At 40.7% G+C, this 17,618-nt stretch overlaps 1 protein-coding gene across 3 annotated transcripts in view; it reads left to right on the top strand.

The window, feature by feature from the left end:
• EEIG2 (EEIG family member 2) overlaps window positions 1–17,144 on the top strand; it is a 59,852-nt gene extending 42,708 nt beyond the window's left edge. The window contains exons 6-12 of one of the 3 annotated variants that reach the window (XR_002087651.2): window positions 8,480–8,586; window positions 9,556–9,651; window positions 10,389–10,575; window positions 10,678–10,805; window positions 11,242–11,311; window positions 13,376–13,718; window positions 14,509–17,144. Coding sequence is in view for 2 of the 3 variants with exons in the window: in XM_006270420.4 (XP_006270482.3) it covers window positions 8,480–8,586; window positions 9,556–9,651; window positions 10,389–10,575; window positions 10,678–10,805; window positions 11,242–11,311; window positions 13,376–13,406 (619 nt within the window). In the remaining variant the exon portion in view is untranslated. The other 2 variants (XM_006270420.4, XM_059728446.1) reach the window with 2 other exon arrangements.
• The last annotated feature ends 474 nt before the right edge of the window (window positions 17,145–17,618 follow it).

Here is a 17,618-nt window from a genome sequence, read left to right as displayed (position 1 = left end):
ACAGTGCAGGGCAGTGGGACAGCCCAGGCCCTGCTGCCCCACACTACCCTGTGCTGCCTGGGGCACTCTGCCAGGAGCCCCCACAGCCCCTGCTGCTAGGGTGAGTAAAGGCTTTTTTTTCTTTTTGTCGGTTTTTTTGGTTTTTTGTTTTTTGGGGTTTTTTTTTTAAGTGATGATGCCTGGGGTTGAGGGGGGAGCTGGGGGGGCAGCCATCGGGGGCGGCTGCAGCAGCTGGCAGGGGATGGGGCCAGGTGGGGCAGCAATCGGGGGGGCTGGGGTGGGGCATGTAGGCCCTGAAGGGGGGGTGGGAGCCTCTGTTGGGGGGGGCATTTGGCCCCTGTTGGGGGGGGGGGGGGGGTTGTGTATTCATGAAACATGTATTTAGAGTTCACTTTAGCTTCTCTCTCTCTCTCTTGTTTTAATTGTGGAGGAACATGGATTTTGGGGTATTTTACAGAGTGACTGGGATTTTTTTCAGGGATTTTTTTAGCTTTCCAATAGGGAACACCAGAGTTCCTGGTAGGGAGGCCACTGGCAGGATCCTGCCTGCTCAGAGCTGCCACCTTGGACCCAGCTGACTGTGTCTGACCTCCTGAACAAATGGGCCTAGGAGGACATGTTTTGACAGTTCAAAGCAGGCCACCACACCCAGAGCATCTTCCGGGCGATAGCTGCTCAGATGGCCGGGCAGCGGGCACACATGGCAGTAATGCCACACAGAGGCCAACTCTGCAGCCACAGCCTACTGGCAGCTGGCTGTGCAGTCCCCATCTGGGTCTGGCAGGTGTGCAGCAGGCCCCACTGCCAGACTGCTGCAGTGGGTAAAGGGTGCAGGGAACTCAGGGCTGCTTCAGCAGTCCAGCCGGCACAAGGGGTAGTGTCCCCAGGTACCAATTGGCTGGGCCCCAGAAGCTCCTGAGAGTGGGTAGCCATGAGCAACTTGCCAAGACACCTTTTTGTACTGATGGGGCCAAGACAAGGCAGCTTTTTATACTGCTGGGGACAGCACAGGTGCTGGCCCTGGGCTCTAGCTCCCCCTGGCTGCAGATCTGGGAGGAGCCAGGCAGTTATTTTGCCCTGTCACAGAGCACTGAGGTGCCCTGCTCCTAAAGAGGGGAAACTGCTAGGGAAAGAGCCCTCGCAGTAAATAAGGAGCCCAGCTGTTGGTTGCCAGGGCAACTGGAGGTAGCAAGCGACCTACACCTGCCAGCGGTCAGTTGACTGAAAGGAGCAGGGCCTGGCTCCCTTATAAAGCCTAGGGGCTGAGGCCAGGGCAGTTCCCTGCCAGCAGCCAAGGAGTTATGAGCTCTCTCATGGAAGGGAGGAGCAGCCTGAATGCAGGAGCAGAGTCTAACTCTACTGCGGGGTGAAGTATCCCCGGTAAGCTTGAGCGTAGTTATAGCCGGGGGGCTTGTGTTCTGTTACTGTTTAATACCGGTGGTTTGGTTGAGGCTATCAGGGGTTGGAGGAGGCCTCATAGGGGACCCACAGCAGTGTGGGAACCCCAGCACCAGCAAGGGCGCAGTATTTGGGATGCACTGACCACAGCTCCAGGGAGAGGCAGTTGAGAAGCCCCAGAAAAGGCGGCATTGGTGAGAAGCCCCAGTGTGGGTATGGTGAGCCCCAGGAGGGGGGGGCAGCATCGTGAGACAAGGCCATGGAGAGCCCTAGCACTGGAGACGACGCAGATCAAAAGAGGAAGGGGCCAGATTACAGCAAGGCCGAGACCTAACAACGTCTATTCCATCTGCGAGGCTTGGGGCGTGGTAAAGGGGTGGTTGGAGCCACGCATAGCCCATAAGGCTAGGGTGCCCCTGCAGCACCCATCGCAGAACGGGACCCACGAGGGGTCCAGGAAACCACAGGGTTTGAATGTTCATCAAGACATGACCAAGAGGGTGTAAAAGGCAGCCTCTCATATATATGTGTCATCAAAGATGTGGCAGGTGAGAATTTGAGGGTGCCCTTGGGCCAACTTGGCATGGGAAGGGGGCCTTGAGGAGATCATGGCCCCCCTGCAGGACCCCGCTGTGACATGCCCTAAGTGGCACAATTTGCTCCACAACGAAGTGCGTGTCTGAGCACATGCGCCGAGGCAAAAACCCCTGGCTCAAATTTGCACCGCTTCTATTTGAGTTGCAAGCACATGTACTTGCATGTGTGGATGCACCCTACTTGTTTTTAAAAGATAGTGTTTTTAGGAGTCAGCATTCACAAATGTTACTTGAATCTCCTCATAATTATGATACACCGTGTAAGACATACCATCTGACAGAACAATCAATCTTTTGCGTCTCTTTAATGCAACCATTTTTCTACTTGGTAAAATTGTGTCCCTGTTGTTGCCCAGAAGCAACAGGGACAGGGCTGCCAGGATGGGGGCTGCTCAGTTGGGGAGACATTCCCAGTGCTGAGCTGCTGGAACACTCTTTAGAGGCCCGAGCACTTGTAGGGAGCCCTGTTGCTCCTGCCTCCAGTGCAGTAACAGGGGCTGATTAGGACAGAGACCCTTGCTTACCCATTGCAACCCTGTGAGGCCTTCACCCTTGCCACCTAACTAAGGGTGACAGGGGTGCCTGCAGCCCAAGCAATTTGAAGTGCTCTTGGGAAATCTGATAGCTTCAGCTGGCTCTTGGGCTGCCTGGGAGCCCTTAACATTAAAGGGCTTGCAAGACTACCAGTGAGCCTGTCTGGCTTGCAAGCTCCTTAAAATTTCTGTAGCAGGGGAGGAGGAAGAAACTACAGAGGGTAGCCCCTTATCACCTTTGGCTGGAGACCATGCCTTTGTGGTGATTCTTGCCATCAAGCGGAGGGGCTTTGAATATCTAGCTGCCCATAGATTTTTGTACAAAATTTGTAGTGTTACAAAAAGATTAATGGCTGGAGGGGGCCATACAGCCAGATCTGTCAGGCTTGTGTTTAAACTAACATAGTTTGCACTGAAGGTTTTTATTCAGTCAGGGCTATTGTTGCCCAGATTATAAATGTAATTGAAAGTTGTAAGTAGAAACCTGCACCCGACACTAGATTTCACAAAAATCTAATAGGATTAAATTAAATTTTACAATTCTAATGTGATTTTAAGAATCAATACTTCATTACTTGTCACAAATCTTAAAACATTAAAAACAAAAAGTAATATCCAACTCTGGGTCTGCAGTTTAAAGACATGACATTTGGGCCAGGTCAGTTGTTGAAAATACAGGTGACCTGGGGATGGCTAACACTCTTTCTAAATTTTATGCTGAGTACCTTACCTTTTATTTATTATCCTTTGTAACTTGGCCTGGTGCTGCTCTATCCCATGGCATTCGTTGCACATTTCACTTAGAAATGTTGATGACATGAAGACCACTTGAGCTGTTAATACAGAGTGTAAGTGCACACCTAGAACTTCAGATATGTCAGCTCCTGTTTTTAATGTGTTTTTTTTTTTTTTTAAACATTAAAACAAAACCTTATGTTGCCAATTTTAAGCTTAACCACTGTTTTAAAGACAAGCTATTAAGCCAAGATAGTGTACATGGCATAATTTATGGGAAAGGTAGAAGAACAGGAGTGTTGATGAATTCTTAACTAAACCTGTTCCAGGATGGTTTGTTAACATTATCTTACAGAATATCAGTTTAAATTACTCTGTGCCAGTGGTTGGTAACTTTTCAAAGCCATGGGCTGTAACAACCCAGCTTAAGTCCAAGGCAGGCTGGCATTCCAGTGCAGCTCCTTGCTGCTTGGCCCTGGCACAGGCATGGCTGAAGCCCTCTGGCTCTGCAGTGTGGATCTACAGCCAGATCTTCCCTGCAGAGCCTATAATGTTGCCAACCACAGCTATTTGTAGTTCCTCAATTTATAATCCTGGCTACTATTCAGCTAGTTCTCTCAACCAATGGTCTGAGGCCATAAGTAAAAAAAATACCCCTCAGGTGATGCTGAAAACTAAGAAGTAATCCATAGATAAGATGCACGGGTGTAGGTTGTAGCCGTGTTGGTCTAAGGACATAGGCAGACAAGGTTCCTTGGGTGAATCTGATATCTTTTATTAGACCAACCCAAATAGTTGGAGAATAGTTATTAAGCAAGCTTTCGGGTTCAGAAACCCTTCTTCAGCCCCCAGCCCAGCCTCTGGCTTCTTTCCTTTTCATTCCATCCAGGAAGAGCACGTACCAACTGCTGAAACTTCTTTAGCTTGACGAAGGGTTTTTGAACCCGAAAGCTTGCTTAATAACTATTCTCCAACTATTTGGGTTGGTCTAATAAAAGATATCAGATTCACCCAAGGAACCTTGTCTGCCATAGATAAGATAGCATTTTCAGATTGCTTTTCTTTATTTGGCTGTCTGTGCCTTCTCTTAAGGAATCTAACTTTTGTTTTTTCTATTTTCTGAAAGTTTCTGAAGCCAAGGTCAGTCCATTGTGAATGACTCATAGTAGTGCATCATTTTTAACTAAACATTACAGTGCTTCTGTCTTCAGTTTAATCCTTACTAGTTAAAGTGCCACATGTATTTATTTTTCAGTGTTTACTGTTTTATCAAATAAAGGATTAAATTTTGATGAATCAACAATCCCGTTCCAAGGATGGTGATCAATTCTTATTGGTTTACTTCTTGTATAGCATAATATTGCTGTGTTGTGGTGTAATCTTTGTTAAATTAAAAAAACCCCAAAAAACTACTGTATAAAAGAAACAAGTGTAGTCCAGTAGTTAAGAAATGCAGTGGGCTAAAATGACTTCTTAGGCCATCTTTTTGCATCAGGTTCTAGGTGGATTTGGGGGTAACTTAGACTCTGGGGGAGGGGGAAAGTGTTTAAGTTATGACAACCAGAATCTTTGCAACATTAGCTGTATAGCTATACCAATTACAGTGGGGCCTGTGTAAGGGCCTTAGAGTATGACCATCAGTTCGTGTATTGAGACAATTCTGCATAGACCAAAAGCAGGGCTACAGGAGTCTTTGTTCAATCGCGATCCTCTTTAAACCTTTTATGGTAGTGTGACTAGGGTGGGGCAAGCAGGGCACCAGCCCTGGGTACTGACTTAAAGGGGGTACCAGTAAGCCCCCCCCACTCCAACCCTTCTGGGAGGCTTTACCATAGGAGGCACAGACCTGCCCCTGGGGATGGGTGGGGAGGGGAGATGAATGGGGCACCAGGAGCAGCCCACAAAGAGCCTATGCACAGCCTGTCCTTCAGGAGCAGTCTGAGCCTGTACTGCTATGGCAGCAGCACTACCAGCTACCACTCTGGTGAGGAGAGTCCTGTCAAGTAAGACTCCCCCTTCTCCCACCCCCAGGGGTTTGCATAATTCTCCCATCTGCCTCAGGCTCTGAAAGATCCCCTCTCCTGGGTGTTGAAAGAGTTTGTCTTGCCTCTGCTTTACATAAAGGGGTAGAATATGCATGGACAGGAAGAAGAATCTTATCTTACCTAGTATTACTGAACACAAGCAGTAAGTCTGTCATCTCAATGTGTTTAATGTGACAGATTTTGCTTGAGAGCCTAAATTACTTCACACTCTTAAATTTACTTTTTGAGTCGGAGCAACTGGCATATATCTGTATACCTCATGGTACTGAATGATTCAGTATTGCTTCCTAAAAGGCTACTAAACACTATCCTTTTGCTTGTCAATAAAAGGAAATGTTCCTTTTATATGTGTACCTTTGATAAAAAGCCAGAGTCAATCTTTAAATCTAATTATTTAGATTAAAAAGTAATCTGACATTTATGGTTAAGTCATCTCTACCTGGAAATTTGTTTTTTGTGTCCTAAAGATACTGCTTGAAGACTATTGTGCAGTCTATTTGACTTTGTTATAATTTGTTAGAAGCTTACAGAATTTTTTAACTTGGTTTTAAACCTTAGACTTTTTCACGATGGGTTAACAATCAGTTTTGATGTTTTCTTCCAAACCAATGAAGTAATCATTTTCTGGAATATTAAACTTTCAACATAAACAGAGCAAATATTTTAGCTAATCCAGATGGTTTTGAGATTTATTTTTTCCTCAGCCCACTTTCTAATCAGATAAAAATGAGCTACATATTGTATAAGTACATCTAAAAATCTACAGAGCTCAGTATTTGATCTTGGGAGAGTTGTCTTGCGTGTATTAGGCATTTAAGTGCCTACATAAAGACTAATAATTAGGGGTAAAATGTAAAAGCAATGTAAAGCTAAACTTTCAAAGTCTATCTTACAAGATGTGTGTGTGACAGGAGGATAATTCAAAAAACAGCAATGGGAGGGAAATGTTGCATCAAGGGACTATCTCTTTGAAGCTGTTACCAGTGTAAGAGTCTAATAGGGGATTGATAAATCAGGTGATGGATGTGTGCTCCTGGGTTTTCATAGATTTCATAGATGTTTGGGCTGGAAGGGACCCTGAAGGATCATCAAGTCCAGCCCCCTGCCCCAGGGGCAGGAAGTCAGCAGGGATCATAGGATCCCAGCAAGATAAACATCCAAATGTGTCTTGAAGGCGTTCAATGTGGGTGCTTGAACCACCTCTGGTGGCAGTCTGTTCCAAACCTTGGGGGCTCAGACAGTAAAGAAGTTCTTCCTTATGTCCAGCCTGAATCGGTCGCAGCAGAGTTTGACCGTTCGATCCTCTCATCCCTTGGGGCATTCTGGTGAACAGACGTTCCCCCAGATCCTGATGAGCACCCCTGATAAACTTATAGGTCACCAGTAGATCGCCCTGAACCTGCGCTTTTCCAGGCTGAAGAGTCCCATGGCTCTCAGCCTCTCATCATAAAGTCTGTTTTCCTGACATCTTATCATGTGCGTGGCTCTCCTTTGCACTCTTCTGGCAACCCTCGCTGTAAAGCATTTTCTTGTGATGTCCAATCTGAATTTTCTCTTTCAGTTTGTGGCCATTATTTCTAGTTACACCGACAGGCACCCTGGTAAACATTGTATCCTCTATTTCTTGCTGGCCCCCACAATGAGTTTTTAGGTGGCCACGAGATCACCTCTCAGCCTCCTCTTGCAGAGGGTAAAGAGGTTCAGGTCTCCCAATCAGTCCACATAGGGTTTTTTCTGTAGACCTTTAACTGGACAGGGAGCCCTCCTCTGAACCCTCTTCACGCCATCCACATGCCTCCTGAAGTGCGGTGCCCAAAACTGGACACAGTACTTCAGCTGTGGCCTGACCTTTTTGAGGAGGTTCTTTTGACCCTGTGCTAAATAAAGGAGAGAGCTCATTTTATCTCCCCAACTTTTAGTTTAAAATGTATAATATTAAACTGTAATTATCAAAGTGGACTAGGTTACTTAAGAATACAAATACTTAAAAATGCATTTACACTCTCTCTCTCTCTCTCTCTCTCTCTCTCATATATATATATATATATATTAAACTTTAGTAATATGAGTTATATTAAACTTAGTAATGCCACTACCATAAAACAGTTGGGTAGAAACCTACAGTCACAGAATTGAACTTTATAGCAGACACTTTCTGTACTTATTGCATTCAGCGCCTGCTTCCTAAAGTGTAACTTAAAGCTGGCGTGCTGATTTAAATATTTGATATGTGGTAGCTCAATAATTGAACTTTCACATGCTGAACTGTTTGTTGATTGACTCAGTCTTGTATCCATTACTGTAACCTAACCTGTTGCTTAGTTATATGTTTAACCTAAAAATCAGAGAGGAGGGATAAGATTTAATAGTACTCTAATGTGCTACAGTACTTAAAGATTTAAAGTTATACCTATAAACAGATTGGCACATACCTTCAGTGTCAACAGAGCCTTCATATGCTGATGAGTTCACTGAAGTAATGGCTAAATTGTTACTTATGAAGGTTGTGAAAAGTATTACCAACTGGAAGTATATTAAACAACTCAATTTTGCTATTGTTTGAGTAATCAGTGGCGATATAGAAGAAAGTATTGTGATCCTAAATGGCATGTGTTCAACATGGCTCTTCTAAATAAAACAAATTAATAGTTAATAATTTAAATGAGTATATTTTAAATCAGAAGATCACTTCAGCTTCCTGTCTTTCACTAGTGTACTATATTCACTGCAGAAGCTAATTGTTGTGAAAGGCTTCTTGGGTATTTTACATATGGTTCAATACATGGCAAAAACACTCTTCATACAGTTAAAAAATAAATAAATAAATAAAAATCCTTGAGGTCTGAAGTACTAAAACTATTAACCAAAAAAAGAAAGAGAAAACCACCAGCCAGTTGCATTTATACAAAAGTCTGTCACAAAAGGAACAGAACATTTGTACCTTTCCAGGAACCCTCAAAGTCTGTCAGCCTTTGCTAGAAGGCTCAGCAAATGAATGGACTTGGCAAGACAAACATGGTGAAGTTCTAAAGAAAATAGATACTGCAAGATTGCCAAATCCCAGTGAAGTACCATGTGAAGTGCACATGCAAACAGACTATCCATGCCGATTCATCCAAATTGAGAGAAGTACAGCTTAAATGAATCCTTTTTTGTATGCATTTACTTGCAGGCCTCCTTCCACAGCAATGTCTGTAGCAATTGCTGGAGAATCAGAATCCTTGCATGAAGACAGGAAAGGTGGAGAGAATTTGAAAGTACATCATCTAGGTGTATCAGGTATGAAATGATGCTAGTGGCTTTTCTCATTTCTTTAAGACTTGAATAAGTAGCAGCAAATACATTCGCAATGTATTTTGCATAGTGAATCACTGACAGATGACTTTTTTTTCTCTCCAATTGTTGAGAAATACAGTGATTGCATTGTGTTAACAACTGTTCATTTGCAGTGGTGTAGTTGAGAGTATTATTTCTGAGTTAGAGGAAGGAAAAGATTTAATATAGCAAATATTTCAAAAGAGCCTAATGTTTTAAAGATTTAGATTTGCTTTTCAGCACATTGTGTTGGAGTTACTCTGGATTTGTATTCAATAGAAGTGGTTGTGAACTCTGGCCCTTACCATTTTAAATTCATCATGCTTTTATGGATATATTGGACCCTTAATGTTTCCGAAACTTGCTATAATCTTATTCAATGCATTACAAGTACACTGTGTTTAATTAAGTCTTTATGATTTGTTTAATTCACATAGCACTTCTTAACTTGAGTGCTAAAATAATTCTCTTAGTTCTAAAAATGATTTAATTGTCAGGTGAAACAATCTTTTTTACAAACTTGTATCATTAACACAGTTCAGGACAAGGAAGAAAAATATTCTGTCAACTGAAACTAGTATAGCCAACTTCAAGAAACTTCCAACCTAGAAACCAGCTATCATGTCCAGGTTAACAGTGCTCAGGACACAAGCAGCTGGACCTTGCCTTGTATGTCATCTTTAAAACTCCACTTGAGTATATTCTTGATCATCTTGGGAATGAGTTAATTACTGATTTTTAGAGTTCAGTTTACTTCAACACTGATAGCACTTTTTGCAACATCTGGCTTTTTCCTTGACAGTTTCTTATTTAACCAGTGTCAAGTTCCAGCTTTACTTGGCTTTCAAGACAAGAAGGCATCTCTGGCCTTCCATCAGTCATAGAATTCTGTTGGTATGAAATTCAGCAGTAATTTAACTTTATATGTTACAGATCTCTCAACAAAGAGTGCCTCTGTCCCTGATGAACTTGGTGCATGTGGACATTCCAGAACATCAAGCTATGCGAGCCAACAATCAAAGCTGTCAGGTAGAAGTTTATTTTTATAGAATTCCTTCACAAACTATTGCTTTTGCTAGCTTCTGTGTTTTAGACATTCCACAAAACTCAACTCAACACTCGTAGAAATGCCTGGGTTTATGTGGGTTTTCTCTTACTAACCTTAATCTGAATTTTTGGGATGGGGGGGAGCTATCTTTATGGACATGGTGGGTGTGTGGTGGTTATTTAGTACTGCCATTATGGAATGATTATGAACCTAATGTTTTATTAAAAATGTAAGGTACGGTAAAACCTGCTTCTAATCTATGGATGAAAACTTAGGTTGTGGTGATGCAAACCATTAAATTGTAAGGTACATAGGATGTGTGCACCTTTTCCTGAAACCTCTTAACAGTTCTTTTTGAGAGGGCTCTTCTGCTTTTTTCCCCTTGAAAATTGAAGAGTAAAACCCCTAACCCAAGATCTTGTAGCACCCTAGCTGAGAACCACTTTTAAGGGTGACACAGCACTGTTAGGGATGCAAACACCTAGATTTGATTCACAAGATTGGAGATTTCAAATAATAATCCCCTAATGTCAAAAATACCTGATCTGGTGTGATCTTTCTGAGTTCTTTGTTCTAGCTTTTCCTTGGTTGAGAAATGAGTGAAAGCTAAGAGCTGGCATTTTCTGAGGGGTGTCTGGAGTCTAAAAATGTTGAGAGCCACTACCCTAGCCACTAATAAGATAATTAATGCATCTCTGCTCCTTATTTTTTCCACTAGGGTATAGTACATGTCACTCCAGATCATCTAGTTTCTCTGAGCTCTCCCATAGGAGAAACACCTCAGTAGGAAGTACATCAACTGGAATTGGAAGTATTCTAGAGCCATGTGAAGAGAGTGAGCCAAAAGGAACTGATAATAATTTTGATACACTTGTTAAAGATGCTTCTTCAGAAAAACTCTGCAGGTATGCCTAACAAACCTTGAAAGTTGTCTTACTGTGATTTATATTCTGATTAATTATATTTACCATTACTCTTTGAATTTCTGTATGCATCTGTTCATGCAGGCATCCAGTAAAGCAAGATTCTGTGGAGTCACAGTTGAAGCGGGTTGATGCTACCAGAGTGGATGCAGACGATATCGTTGAAAAAATTTTGCAGAGTCAGGACTTCAGTTTAGACTCCAGTGCAGAAGGTATTTTTATGAGGAGGATGTTGGGTACTAGGACCATTAATAGCGTCAATTTAATAATTTATTTCCTAGCTCCTGCTAGTGGGAAGAGAACTTTTATTGGTGGCAGCTGCCAGGAGTTTCTTTTTCTGGGGCAATCTCCTGAGTGGAGGGGATTGGGAGACAGGTAACTGAATTCTGTGACCCTTGCAGTTTCCTTAGAGGCCAACAAATTGTACAGATTATATAAGCTTATGGGAAATCTTCCTCCATTAAATCGTACCTGTTGAGAGCAGGTTGTGATAGCTTTGAAGAACAGCTACTTAAAAAAAAAAAAAAGTTTGAAAGCTGGTAGTTCTAAAATGTATATTCTTAATATATATTCTTTGTATGGCAACAATTTAAAAGGGCTTGTTTAAACATGTTGCCCTTCCCCACCCCTTTTTTTCCCTTTTTTTAGAAGAAGGGCTGAGATTGTTTGTGGGTCCCGGGGGGAGTACCACTTTTGGAAGTCATCATCTACCTAATAGGTATGTAATCTGAGCAGTTACTTTTGTCTCTTGGTACCCAAGAAATAGTATATATAAATATCATCACTTAAGTATTTCCCAGTTCCACATCTTTTGAAGGACTTGGAGAATATGGATTATAGAGAAGTGTGTTCTGTATATCAGAATAATTTTAAGTGAAGTTGAATTAAATATTAGATAGTTGTGACCCGACTTTTATAATTCCCACTTCAACCTATATTCCCCACTTCCTAAATTACCAATAAGATAGTGACACTGCATGTGAGGTAGGGCAGAGGTGGGCAAAATACGCCCCACAGGCTGCATCTAACCTGCCAATTGACTTAAAAATCTGGCCCATGGCTGCCCCCATGGCGTTCTGCATAGGACTGAGCCACACCCACTGTCACCCAGGGCAGACTGCATCATGCTTCCACCTGTACCACACCTGCCAACAGCAGCACCCCAGTCCCAGCCAGAATGCACAGCTTCATGGTGAGGTTGTTCCCACTGCTGCTGCAGCACCCTAGGTACTTCTCAGCTCCTCTTCTTCCTTCTCCTGCCCCTGCTGTACGGCTCTGGGCAGGGGGGAAGTTGTAGTCAAGCAGCTTCTGCCCACATGCAGGGCTCCAGTTCCAAGCTGCCTTCCACCCAGCTCAATGAGGAGCCACCTGTGGGCAGCTGGGTGGGTGGGTGGAAGGCAGCTTGGAGCTGGAGTTGGAGCCCTGCAGATTGGGGCAGGTGTGGCCTGGCTGCAGCTCCCCACTACTCAGAGCAACACAGTAGGAGCAGGAGGAGGAGCTGCTGGTGGCTGGGGGAGCCAAGCAGTACCCAGACAGCTGTAGCAGCAGTGGGAGTAGCACTGCCAAGAAGCTCTACATGCTGGCTGGGGCCAGAGCTGTTAGCGAGTGTAGCAGGAACTTGGCACAAGTTGCCCTGGGTGGGGCTTGGCCCCATGTGGAGTGCTGCAGGGGCATCCACAGGCCAAGTCAGGGCAGGCAGACCTCATCGGCAACTGCACTGCACTGCCTGGACAAGCTCTGTGGCGCACACACTTCCACTTGTAGCTGGCTCCAGGGACGTAGTGCATGGGCAGCTCCCCACACCTTCCCCCCCCCCCCCGCCCACTCTACACACATATACTCCCCAACATAGACTCACCACACACTCCCCTACACACACACACACACACACACACACACACACACACACACTATATTAGAGCAAGACTTTATTTTGAGCTATTATGCAATTGCATCTATATACACTGCTCAAAAAAAATTTAAATCTGGACAGAAAACATAAATCGGGACTTTTTTTAAATGAAATTAAAATGTTACAGTGGATGTTTGATTTTTTTTTTTATTATTATTTTTTAGTCTGATTTGGTTTTTATCTGTAACTTGTTTAAAAAAAAAAAAAATCTTTCAGAAGGTATAATATGTGTAGCCCTCAACCGCTCACCAAAACTCATTAAGTGGCCTGTCGGCTGAAATAATTGCCCACCCCTGAGCTAGGGTATTTTTACTGCAATTAAGTGTTTTGAAGACCTTAATTCAGTGTACAATTTTTTTTTAATTTTTTTTTTTAATTTATTTTTAAGTGGAAAACTGTTTTAAGATATTATTCAGGTGCTGTCTTTCTGAATTAACTGGCCGCCCGTGCGTCGTCCTCATAACCTGCTGGAGGGGACTAATACTTAATTATTTTCCATTAAATAATCCTTTGGCTGGCATATGGGGCTAGTGTCAGCGTGTTTAATTCATAGGTAATATGTAATCAGTGTGCACAAAGGAATTGTTGAATTCCAGTTACTTAATTTGACATCTTGCATGCTTGAGCCCATATAATTTATAAAAATTATTTGGCCAGTGATATTTGGCAAAGTGAGTTTTTTCCAATCTTGTAGTCTCACGATTGTAATACAGCAGTTCATACTTGGATATTTTAAAGCATTTTCAGGAAAAAAAAAAACAAACCCTCAGAAATCAGAATTTGCAAGCAAATAAATAATTGACCTATATTCACTGTTACTTAATATCTTCCATTTAAATAAGAATTGAGGGTTTTTTGTTCTTGTTTCAGAGCATATGAACAAGTAGTGATAAAACGCTAGAAGAGCAGGACTTGAAGAAGATCTTTTGACGCTCCCACGTGGATAATTTAAGATCTTTTTCTTGTTCACTTACAACAGTTATCAAAGCTGAAATCAATAAGTGGGCTCTTTCCAAGGGCCGGCTCTCATTTGGTCTAAATCGTTTGAGTGCCTCCGGCTAAGAGGATTCTTCACCTGTACAAGGCCCAAGAAGCTAAAAACTGTCTTGATACCATTATATAAGTGCTTAGACCATCGTTGTGACCTTTACCAGATGTTAGTGAATTACTTGCTTTGTAACCTAAGTGTGAAACATCTCTGTGGAAACAAATGGTAAATATTTTAATATAGTTTTGTATGCAAGTTCAGTAGTGAAGTGCTCTGTTTGTAACTTTGTTTTCAAAAGAAGCCTTTTTTAAAGAGAAAAATAATGCCAGTCTTTAAACCTTATTCTACCATAATTCATGAAGAATATTAGAAATATTGCCATTTCAGTGTCAAAATGGCTAATTCCTTTTATCAAGCCACAAGTACAAACATGAGGATTAAAGCTTCCACTCAATGACCCAGCTATGCTTTAAATATGTCCAAGATTATGAATTCAGTAATATTAAGCAGTAGATAAAAGGCTTGAGCAAAATTGCAAATGTAGGATTGTGTAGCAGATGCTGGGGTCAAGTATCTAAAAGCAAAAAAATATTAAAAAATTAGAACTAATAACATCAAATACTATGCACTTTTTTCCTTGGAAATTAAGTCTGTAGCTGAAATGCATCAAAATGTAACTTCAGGCCCTGGACAGATTGCAAAATAAATTATTTTGCATCAGAATTACCAAGTTGCAGTAAAGCACTCAGAGCCAAGAAGCAGTTTTTCTATCCTTTGTGGTAGTATGACTATGGTTTGGGGGTTAGAATGAATTTCAAATGAGATTTAGCTCCATCTCTAAACAAACATGAAAAGCTTTTCTTTTTTTTTCTAGGTGATTTCAATAATATATGAACCTTGGGGGTCTTGCATATGGTGCTATCTGAACAAGAGTCAGTAGCTTAACACCATTATGAACAAATGTTTTCAACCTTAGCCTTTCACATGTGACTGATTTATTTCTCCTATTTTTAAGGTGCCTTGACTAGGGGGAGAAAGCAAAAGAAAAGGCCAAATTAAGCTCTAAAGACAACTGGACATTGCAATTGCTGCCAATATAATTTACTAATAAAAACACTTTATAATGTATACATGTGCTGTGCAGCCTGAAAAACCCCCATGTATGAAGGACTTGCCTTGGAACCATTACATATTTTAATCAAAACATACTGTACTTAAATTTTGTGTACACAGGATGGCTTATCTGAAATACCTATTTTAAAAGTAAAAGCTGAGAATTTAATCTTAATGAAAGCTGTTTCACTGACAGCTCTAAAAGCATCTTAGCTTTTGTTCTTTGTTTTAAAGGGGTAAAGAACAAATCTAACAATTTAGTCTTGTATTTACTGTAATTTAATTCCAAGTTGCAATATAACTCCATATTTATTAAGATGTTATGTAATGTAGTAATCCACTTTAAAAATAAGCTTGGATGACTCAAAACAGTACTTTAGTCACTTTTTTTTTTTGAAGGTTTTGAATTGTTTGATTCAACTGATATGTAGAATCCTGTGGAAGTACAATTTGAAATCTTAATTCCTAGGCTGAATTAAGAAAAACCTGTGGCTTTTACTTTTTCCATAAACGTGTAGTGTATAAACTAAAGTCATGATTTATTTACATTAACTTAAAGGAAACTTTAGATTTCAAGCTTTGAGTATTGTTAAATGAGAGCTATTTCTTCATTATGGTACTTAAAAGGACTATTTTTCTATTTCTACTCCATTACATCTCTTTTTAATTTGGATTTTTTTCTAAAGGGCAAAATGTATTAAAATGAAACTGTTTTGTAATGCTAGTGACAGTAAAAGGTGAGAATGGGGAGTTGAACAAAATAAGTTTACAAGAAATGTAAAAATAATCCTTATGTAAAAAAACAAAAAAAAAACAACCCTTCTATATATATTTATGTAATAAAGATGGAGATGCCTGTTTTTTAAATGTTTTAATAAAAAGTATCTGACGTTTTAAACTAAAACAGAATCCATAGCAGTAAAGTATGAAAGGTGGACACCTTGGCTAAATCTTTTTGCAACAGAAATCTGGATTTCCCATGATACCATAATTCTAACAGTAATTTTGCAGTCACTGAAGATTTAAAACTTTAACCTTTAGTGAATATAAGTAGTTTGGGGGTTTTTTTGTTCTTTTTATTTTGAGGTATGTAAAATTGGTCTCTAAATAGGTGTTGTGGGGTGATTTTGGACTTGGGTTGTCACATCACTGATTGGAAATAAAAACCAAGTCACAAAAAGATTATATGACTCAGTTATGTCCAATTTTCACTTGAAACAAATTTCTCTGCCTCCCTGGGGAAAAATGCTTGCCTTATCTTTGCCTTGGACTTCAGTAAAATTAACCAATTTTAAAAGTAATAATGTTGTCTTCTGCATAGAAATACTGAAATTGAGCCACCTTGCTTCATTGGTTTTAAAAAAAATCATGTTGTTGATATTCCTCCACTTAACCATGCCACCTGATCAGTCCTACCATTTTAAAAAGCTACAGAACGTAGTAGGATGCTCAACTAATCAAAAGCTAACTTAGCCTGAAGGCTACCCAGTTTGTCACCCGCCTTCCTATTTGAAACAACTGTTAAGTTTTAATAGCAGCAAGTATTGTCACTTACGTCAGATGAGTCTGGAAGATTTTTGTGAAATACAGTTTTCTTAGGGAGTTTAACCAGTGGTCCCAGCCTTTGGCCAAGATGCTGAGTTACTGCAGACTGGTGTGTTAGTTTGGTGCCTGGGCTGATGCAACATACTGAGCACATTAATTATTCAGTGTATAAAGATAACAGGAATGTTCTGAAAACAGAATTCTTTAACCTTTGGTATCCTGTGAACTGTGGGTCTAATGTAGCCAAGCCTTCATAAAAACATCCAAAAAATCAATTTTTCCCCCTAGCCAGGGCGTGGCATCACTATTTGAGATGGTTACAGTAATGACTTTGTTTTTGTTTTTATATCTTTTCCTGATTTTATACAACTTATTTCAGCTCTAAGCCAAAGTATTTTTGTGATTTGAATACTTATGCTGCCCTTAGAGTGGTACACATTTGTGACAAATAATTTCTAAGTAACTAGATAGGCAGTGACAAGCTGAAATTAATTATTTTTCTATCTGTAGGAAAAACAGGTGTGCAATATGCATGTCTAAACACTTCTTCTCTTTCTTGATTTTGAATAAATTCCGTAACCCAGATTTCAATTGCACATTGAAACGTATAGCTGTCTATCATGGAGTAACAGTTCTTATAGCTTGCTGGAAGCTGCTGCCTCTTGCCACATCAGTCCTCCAAAAGGAGGAAAGTTTATGTAAAAGTTTTATGTAAATCTGAATAAAGCTCTAATTGTTTTCATTGGCTTATTCTCAGTCTTGCCCACAGAACTGTTTGTGAAGTGATTCCTGAAGTATCTTTCTCTTGTACTTGGAGAATGACCTTCAAATTAACATGTTCTCCTTTTTCTTTTTTTTTTAATTTAAGCTGCATTATAGTGAAAATGGACACCGTCTGCTAGTAAAGTCGGATTTATTTTTTTTTAAATTGTGAAATATTTAATGTAAAATTTAATTCATATGACCAATAAAATTCTATTTGTCAAGCAAGTACATGTCTTGAGTTGAGACATGCTTTGTTTCCTCTTTAAAAAATGTAGAAAGCAATCTTCTGTTGTGCTTTGAAATGAAGCTGACTCTTCATTTCTTTCTGTTTCTGGACTATAGTTCCCCCTTTTGGCTTCAATTAGCTCTTTTCTTTATGGTTGAATTCCATGGCCAGAAGTTGGAATACATTTTTCATCACTCAAGGAATAACTTTTAAACTTTTCTAATAGCTTTTTTTTTTTTCTTTTTACTCCTTTTACACTTCAGCAATAATCTCCCTCATTTGAGTAAAGTCTATTGCACATGGTCTGGTAAAATCCATTTTAGTGGAGCACAGGAAGTTCATTTTATTGCAAGCCATCCTTCCTGCATATGCAGGTTGACTTGGAGAAGTTTTTTGAGCCATGGGGCTTAATGATCACTAAAAATAAAACATTGCAGTATATCTATAGTAAGTAGAAACTTGGGAAAGGAAACAAA

Source organism: Alligator mississippiensis, chromosome 5 (assembly GCF_030867095.1).
Source record: "Alligator mississippiensis isolate rAllMis1 chromosome 5, rAllMis1, whole genome shotgun sequence".
NCBI lineage: Eukaryota > Metazoa > Chordata > Crocodylia > Alligatoridae > Alligator > Alligator mississippiensis.
This window is presented reverse-complemented; position numbering and strand designations above follow the sequence as displayed.